Source organism: Orussus abietinus, unplaced genomic scaffold, assembly GCF_000612105.2.
Source record: "Orussus abietinus isolate OABI.00-Male unplaced genomic scaffold, Oabi_2.0 scaffold137, whole genome shotgun sequence".
In the NCBI taxonomy this organism is placed as follows: Eukaryota; Metazoa; Arthropoda; class Insecta; order Hymenoptera; family Orussidae; genus Orussus; species Orussus abietinus.
This window is the reverse complement of record NW_019394423.1, coordinates 113493-122560: the sequence shown is the minus strand read 5'-3', so window position 1 is coordinate 122560 and position 9068 is coordinate 113493. Positions and strand designations below refer to the sequence as shown.

General features: G+C 43.7%; 1 protein-coding gene across 1 annotated transcript in view; it reads left to right on the top strand.

Annotated features, from left to right (window-relative positions):
• The first annotated feature begins 1438 nt into the window (after nt 1-1438).
• LOC105694662 (serine/threonine-protein kinase BRSK2) overlaps nt 1439-9068 on the top strand; it is an 87353-nt gene continuing 79723 nt past the window's right edge. Inside the window, exon 1 of the mRNA XM_012415533.1 lies at nt 1439-1538. Within this exon, the coding sequence (XP_012270956.1) occupies nt 1439-1538 (100 nt within the window). The remainder of the gene's footprint in view (nt 1539-9068) is intronic.

Sequence of the window (9068 nt, the reverse complement as noted above, 5' to 3'; positions counted from 1 at the left end):
GTAAAAGTGCCGAAGCCTGGTTATTTAAATTCCCCCGCATTCTTACGACGTCCTCGCATTTCCACAACGCGGACCAGTAACGCCTGGAATGAAAGTCGTAAATATACCGCCTTTCGGCCGTTTCTTCTCCAAGCGGATACTTCCGGACAAAATAATTACCGACGTCTCGCCTTTTTATACAATTCGAAACACCCGTCTACTCGTACGAACAGCTGTACCGAAAACATGGAAATATTTTTGATACATCGACGACAAATAAACAATTGCTTCCCTGGGGCAACGCAAATTTTAATCATAGTCGCATTCTTTCCTAGCGACAACAAATCGTATATCGCACATTCGCTTCAGGAGGGACACCAATATTTTTTGACCACTGCAACGAACTCATTAGCCCTACCCTAATTTAGCAAGCATTTTTTCTAAAGAGAGCTATCCGGTGATTACATCCGCGATTCGCTATAACCGCAAACATTTTCGTTGTTGGGGCGATCATTCCTGGTATAGCGGCAAAACTTTACAAGGAATGGCTTTCTTTCCGTGCAGTCGTTTAGACTCCCTCGATAAGAAGACCGGGAAATAAAAAGGTAAGTTAATCACGTGTGCACTCTCGGCCGGTGGCCGGCTCGTTCCTCTTTAACCGGGCGCAGCGTTAGCCCGGACGCGAACCACAGGAAGTCTCCCCTATCTGGGACTGGAACCATCGAGGCCGGTCGGTGCGCACCCCCACCCGACATGTCAAATCCTGGCAACCCTAGGGGGATGATATACCGGGCCGTGGGTGCGCGCGCAGCCCGTCGAGCACGTAATCGAACTGGGAGCGCCGTGGTTCGCCGTAAGCCCCTAGGTCCGCGCCGAGCGTTCCCCGAGCGACGAGCGATTCCCAGTGCAGGCCAGGAGTGCGCGCGGAAAATTGGCCGAAACCCGGGAAAATGTCAGTGACGTCGCGCGATCGGCCCGGCCGGATCGAGGGCTGAAAGGGTCGCGAGAGGGGCGCGAGGGGCCGCAATGGCGTCCAACGTGGTCTCGAGGGCTCTTACCTCCGGCGACGTCGCGGCGCGGTGGCGCGGATGAGCGGCGCGCGCGTCGCTAAGGGGGCGTCAGTGCGCGCCGCGACGCCAGGACTGGGCCGACTTCCTCGAAGGCCTCGCCGCGAGTGACGGATCGGTGCCGGTACCACCCCGAGCGCGGTGGCCCCTGGACAGGTAGGGCAGCATGAAGATCCACAAGCGGCACTCCGTCAAGAAAAAGGACAGGTCGAGAGAGTGACGGCCGGCCATCGGGGCCGGGCAACCTCCGCTCGAGATCGCGTCGCCGGACTACGCGCCATGCTCGTCGAAGCGGTCCTCCGCGGGCAGCGGTGAGCCGCCGGGGAGGAGCGAACCACCCTGGGCGAGGGAGCGCTCCGTGACGGCCCTCCGAAGCCGCGGGCGCGGGCACGATGCAGGGCAAGGAGAGCCCGGTCGGTCCCAACACCCAGGAGACGCATCAGTATGTCGGCCCCTACCGCCTCGAGAAGACCCTCGGGAAGGGACAGACCGGTGAGGACGGCCTTCGTGATTTTTACCAAATCCCGGACGATTATTTATCAAAGGGGTGTGCTGGAAACGATGCCTCTTAGCCTCGATGGCGAGAGAGTCTCGCGCAACCCCCGGGGTTAAGCGCCGCCACCCGAGGTCGCCCCTGGAATGAATAATCGCGGAGCTCCCGGGGCTCGGCGAGAGCTTTCGGGACGTTCTCGCGGAAGAAGTCGACATCGTTCGTCGATCTATACGTGCTCGTTTCTCGAGAAATCGAGTTTTGCCCCGGTTTGGGCAAGACCGCCGCATTTTTAAGGCGATACATCGCGGTCGTATCCCAGAGGTCGATCGTGCATGAAACTTTCCCGAACTGGGTGTTCCGAATCGTTTGATGTTTTACCGCGTGGTCTTATAGAAGGTGGTGCCCGCGAAATTACATTTTTATTCCGCCGAATAGAAAAAATTCTTATGCAAAAATTTTTAAAGAATTAAATGTCACGGATATCGGGATCTTCTTTAGGACCTCCATATTCACTTGATACAGTTTCAAACGATTCGGTTCGCTTAGGGCGGACAAAATTTTCACGAAGATCCCTCCCCCGCCATTTTCGTATCACCTTAAATCTGGACATTCCAATTTGAATGCAAATTGATGATTCTTCCCGTCGATAAACGTTTCCTTAGGTTTCTAATTTAGTTATATTTTCTGTTTTTCCATTTAGTAGTTCTCTCTCGTATGCATAAAGACGTGGCGATAGAACTATATTTTTTTGTACAGGTTTGCCGAACAAACCGTTCAAACCTGATATGCGTGGAATAAAAATGAGAAAATACGGTCCTCGCGACGTTTTTAAAGCCAGATCCCTGGATTTGCTTTACATCCTTGGAAAGAATTTTAATAGGGGTGGAAGAATTTATGGCAAGGATTCCTTCCTCTATTGTTCGACTTTCGGTGATGTATACTGGAGGGAATATGCAACTCACGGCCGATTATCGACGACTTGGACGGTGGCGGAATATAGGAAAGGTTTCATCGAACAGGGGGCCTCGAAAGGGTGGTTCCACGTGAGCCGAATTCTTAGAAGAAGTGTAGGAACAAAAATCAAGAATTAAGAAAAAGTCCCGACCAAACTGCCGTACGGTGTTATTACTCCTACGTGAGTACCATGATTACGTGGCTAATCTCTGAAACTTCGCTCTCAAGGATCTTGATAAAAATCGGACGACTGTTCTGAAAATAAACCAATGGTGCGTTAGACTACCACATCTAAAGATTAAATCCGAAGAAGGAAATTAACCTCGAATTGGGAAAATACGTCTCGATTTAGATGGGGATTTCACTCTCTTCGGCGGCATCTTTGCGACTCTTTTCCCGTGCTTCGGACGGGACTTCTAGAATCCCAGACCTATTTTACGTGAAAGCCAGTGAATCGCTGTCGAGGATTTTACGATGCTGAAATTCGTATCGTCGATCCGAAGAACCCCTCTCCCCCCAATCGAAGGTCAAATGTCTTACCTTGTCGGTATTTTCGCGATCCTACTTTTACCTTACGAGAAGGATTACACGATTTACCCGATTCCTTTTTTACTGAAAAGGATTATAATAGGATATAAAGGGATGTAAAAGGATATAAAGGAACTGCAAGGGATTATAAACGTAACCGGGGAGTAATTTGTAGCCATTTATTTGATTAAATTCTATCTCTGGCTTTTCGCCGAGAACCTACTTCGTCGGCACTTTCGAGATTCGTTCCTTTTTGAAAAATAGCCCACCAAGTTTGGAGATCAGCAGAAATGTGTCGTGTTGTTAGCAAAGTTCGTGCCGCCAATTGCAGCAGTAAAGTAGTGTTCCTAAAGTTAGTGGAATTCTCTAAAGTGCTCCGTTATCGTGTTCGTCCCGTTAACGCGTTGACCCTCTTTTGTTCTTAAAATTCCTGTTACAATTTTAACAAATTGAGGAAGACTTAAGAAAAAAAAATTGTAAAAATTGCTTATTAGGAAAAATGTTTTTCAGGGTTTGAGAGACGTAGGTAATCATTCGATGAAACCTTGCTCCTTTTGGTTTGCCAATCTTTCCTGGTTTCTCTGATGAAATTGTACTAATTTCGGACATGCACTATTACCTTGTAGACGAACAATCACCGGGGATTTTATCGAAATTTTAATGATCGACTGGCGCAGCCACTCGTACAAATTGAATTCCGTCTCCTTACCACTCCGACATTTCCTTGGATATTTTCTCTTGTTAAACGTCTGTTGGAACTTTTTAAATTGCGAGCATGTTTAAGCCGATTGCGGTCGAGTAATCGAGCAAATTCTCTCTACCGATGATCGAGATCGTTCGAACCAATCGTGTCACCGCTTTTTCCCTTTTCATGTAATATTTCTCTGATTATTCGCCACTCTTAAGAAACTGGGGCAACATTTATGTTTCCAGATATTTCATCCCATTAATAATCGACTAAGCGGATGAAAAAATGTATTGGTCCCCATGCTGTATCATTTACTGTCGCGACGAACAATGTCAATAAACATTTAAGTAGGTAATAATTAAGAATCTCATCTCAACCTGTAATTCGTCGAATAAATCGAATTTTTGTTCTGCCGGTTTTTCTCTAACATATCTGGGATTATTATCCATTCATATGAGACTACTCTGGATAATTTTATATGTGTTTAAGTCCATCAAGAATCGATTAAGTGGATAACAATCAAGAATTTTACCAAATCTCGAGTGTGATTATTCGTTCTCCACGAGATATTTAAAATAATGACGTATTAGTAGATTAGTGGAAAGTGTTTAAGTCCATCAGGAATCGATTAAGTGGATAATAATCAAGAATTTTATCGAATCTCGAGTGGTATTATTCGTTCTTCCCGGGATATTTCAAGTAATAGCGCATTAGTGGATCGTAATAGAACTGTCACTGTTACAAATTTAACTCAAACAAGCCCGTGCCCATCTAACTTCATTGTATGAGTACAATTAGAAGTAACTTATTCGGATTCGAGATTAGTCCCAGCGAAAATCGCAATCATTCGAGCTAGTCGAACGCACCAGTCTTTTTCTCTTTTTCTGTAGCATTTTCGTAATTATTCTCTTTTTACGTCAGGACGATTTCGTATACATTTCCAAACACTTTAACCCTTCCAGGACTACAAACGCATTGTATGAACACGTCCAGCAAAAATTTGTCAATTGCATAAAAAGTAATTAACCCCGAAAGGGTTAAACGCCATGAATTTAATAAGTACTTTAATTAAGGTGAAGTGAAACCCCATTCAAATCAGTCGATTCGAATACAACACTTTTTTTTAAGGGTATTAGACCAAACTGTCCGAAACGTTGACACATCACTCCTGATCATCTAAGAATTGTCCTGACACATTCAAAATTTGGATTTTTCAAACAAATTTTTTAACTCAGTCCAGACGAGAACCAAAATGGCGTCGAGCCCTCATATTTCGATCCGTATACAATTATCGAAGGCTCTGATATGAGAATCGAAAGGGTCAGGACAACTTTACGACAATTTAGAACTCTTTGATAGTCGATAAACTCACATTTGAACGGGATAAGGGCAAAAAAAGTGTTGTATACGCTTCTATGTCAAAACGATGGTAATACGAGGTCTCGGAGTGAAAATTTAATTGACCTGGAAATCACAGATGGCGCAGGGGGTCCCTCTGTAGTCAATTAGGGCCTCAGAAAGCATGAATCCAGAGGATTTATGGAGTTTTACTTTGAGTTGTTGATATTTATTGTACGAAAATGACAGGTGGAGTATGCCATTTGGTACAATACCCAATATAATTCGACACAGCTGTCAATATAAAAACTAACGTCGGCAACGTAGGCATTTAGAAAAATCTTCTTTATCGACGTCGATCAAGTTCCTCGATGTGTTTCACTTCACCTTAAACGGGGCATCAAAACTTGTATAGTGGTTGACAATGACTCGCATCATTTGACAGAGGGAATCTGTTTTTACTCATTTATACCTCCGAATACATTTAATTCAATGGCGGATTAAATGAGCCGTATAACAAAAACGTCCGCGGTTGGGAACGGCTCCGATTCTCATATGACCCCACGCATGTCTAACTCGATATCGAGAGAGCAATCGATAGCGACTCATCCAGATTCGAGATTTTTACCCGCGGCAGCCGCAGTGATTCGAGCCAATCGAGAGGTCTCGCTCTTTCCCCTTTTCTCTAATGTTTTTTATTATGACCTATTTTACTCCAGTGGTGCTGTATCTATACTTCCGGACGCATTAAATATTTCGGGTTTAGAAAAGATTTCGATCAAAGGAATCGTAATCGACAATTGTACGGCAATTTGAGCCTCATCATTTGTACACTTTGAAGAAATATAATTTTATAACACTTTTGTTAAAAATATTATTCATGGTATATTATTTTATTACATACTTGCAAACAATTTTTATAAACGTGTCATAAATTTAGTAAATAAGTGCATTAATTTTCCCACGCAATTTCACAAAGTTTTAACACGTGTCATTAAATCATAAGTTCATTCAGAAATATGAAACAAATGTATACTAATTCACTTTTAGAAAATTAAATGTATAATTCTATTACAATGTTATTAACTAAAAGTGCATGAATTTTATGAATATTTCTAACAGGGTAGGAATGCATTTGTTGCTACTCATTATTCTCTTAAATGTGTTTAACTCAATGCCAAAGTAAAAAACGCTTTAATTAAACAGGACATAACAAATTATATAGTAGCCCAAGTCGTATAAGCACTTAGCGTTGAGTGGGGTTCTTATAAATCTTCGAAAACGACATATTCTACGACAAAATGGTGGATGGTACTCCAATATTTTGTTCGCGTAGAAGGTTATCACAATTTTTTTTTAATTTTCTTCTTTTAAACGATTTAACAAGATGTTAACGTTCCAACGATCACTCGTCGCCCCTGCAACACAAATTTAAAAAAATATCTATTATATTACTTAACCAGTTAGCTGTGGCGCCCCCTTTTGCGAGCGCGCACCTATATGTGTCGCCGAAATCGAGCGACGACGAGTATACTCGTCAATCACAGAGTGGTTTATTTTATAAACTTGACACTTTTATTACTAATGTATATTTATTTAGTTAACTTAAACATATATTACATACTTATTAGACGAAAAACGCAAGAGAAATTAAATGCATATGATAGCAAGAATTTAAATTCCTGCTATGGCGTGATATTCGGCAAAACAGGGTGTTACACATAATGGGACTTTGCAAATGGAACACCAAGAACGGGATTCTTTCCCGATCTTGCGTTTATAACAACGTGCACACCTTCGGGTAGGATTTTTTGTGTTCGAAGTTCTGGGTATATGATCCAGAACATGTTTCCCGAGTAATTGTGTTACATTAGACCTAGATGGCCGAGTTTGTGTCGATTTTTCCCGTGTTATTGGATATGATGAGTGTCCTCAATAAATTCTAGCAAAAAATTCATTCTCGATAACGTTCCATTATTTTTTTTTAATAATATATATGAATTCAATCAAATAATATCTAAGATGGCAAGCTGTTTCAGCCGGTGCATACGGGGCGCATGAGTTTATCTCAAATTATTTATATTTTTTATTCGTTTGTTTTATTCCGGCCTGGCCTAAAAATATTCTAAACATCTTGAAATTTGTGAATATGTTTTGTTTTTCTCAAAAATTAAAATTTAAATAGCGAATGGTCCCTACTTTATACGCATGACGAGTATACTCGTCAATACACAAAATCGTGCCACTTCTCCATGACGAGTATACTCGTCAATCACAGTTAACTGGTTAAGATGCCGACTACATGGAAAATCAGGATAAAGTTTGAAATTCTCAATCCGAGATTGTCAGTTGCGATTGTCACGCCGTTTTGTCAATCTTGAGCATTAAAAACATATTTGTTTAATAAATTGACGGACTCTTTGCCTCTCTCGACTGGCATACATTTCATTTTTGAAGCGCAATTACGAAAGTGGCAATCAGCGAGAACGATTTTCGTCACGTCGCGTCGCTCGACCGCGCGGAAGTCCCGCATGTACCTTCGCGAACAACGAATTCCGCGCCAAAATACTATAATTAGACAAATGACGAAAATAGTACAATAACCCGAGTCGCATCGTTCATCAAAGGCGATACGTTTCCCCTCGCCATTCGCTTATACGCATTTAAATGCGTTAACTGAATAATTGATGAAAAAATGCTTTAGCCAATTAGGCCATAAAAACTGGTACGGCAATCCGATGCGCGTCGCGTCATTTACCAGGCGGGATTCGTTCGTCATCATTAATCTCTCTAATGCATTTAACCGAATGACGGATTAAATGGGCCGGAACGAAACGTGGACGAAACGTGGACGAAACGTCCGCGGTGGTCGGGACCGGGTCCGACTCTCGTATGACCCCATGCACGTCTAACTCGATATCGAGGGAACAATCGACAGCGACTCATCGAGATTGGAGATTTTCCCCCTGGCGGTGATTCGAGCCAATCGAATCCCGGGGCGCCGGGCGGAGCGCAAAGCCCGTGGAAATTAATTGCGGCACTTCTGTCGCGCGGTTTACGGGGCACTTCCGCGGCCGATCGGCGCGGCACAAAGCTTTTTCTCTCTCTGATGTCGCGAAGGCACGGGCGGCGTTGTTTCTCTCCTCTCTCCCTCGGAAAATGCCTCGGCGAAGTGCCGCCGCGACCCGGGCGAAAATTGCATTCTACTTCGATTATCGCGCTCCGTCCGAGAAAGGGTGAAATTTTATCGCATCGCCGAGGCGTCCCTGAAAAGGGAGCAAACCGACCTCCCTCCGCCTTTGTGCGCTCCCTCCCGGCTCGAGGACTCTGCCTAACGTTTCGGAAACGATTAATATTATATACGTTCCCAGTCGTCCTCCTCTTTTCCCGAAAAACCTGCCCGGATATCCGGGAGTAGTTCATTATTTTAGACGCTTTTCCCCGACCTTTCACCGTTCGTGGCTCTTGCGTATATTTTATGGGTCACGTTCGGCATGATATGCCGTTTTCCGCGTCTCCCTTCGGCCAAATTTATACAATTATACCCTTTCTCCGCTGTCTTGGGAAATCGTCCCCCTTCCAGACCCTCCTTATCCGTTCTACCTCTTTTCTTTTCGCCCATTCCTCGCCGTACCTATTTCCATACTTCCGCCGCCCTTTCTTCTTTACTTTTCTTGTCCGATTTGCTATTTCCTCTTTTTCTCCTTCATTTTCGTCTTCTTCTACGTGTCTTTACTTTTCGTCCCCTTTTCCTCTGCTCCCTCCAGTAGGTAATCCAATGAAGTGATTCCTTCGTCGTGCCTTGCTAATAACGTTCTTTACTCCCTGCCTGTTATTCTCCTTTTTGAAAACGATGAATTATTGCGGATAAATCGGCTCGCTTCTTTTTTGGGGTCAGATTTAGCCACGAAGCGAAGAACAGCGTCATATTGAAAATTCTTTTCTCAATAACCGTAAGAACTTTTTCAAAAAATGCTTCCATATTTAAAAATGTAGGTACGTTTTGAAGAATAGGTATCTC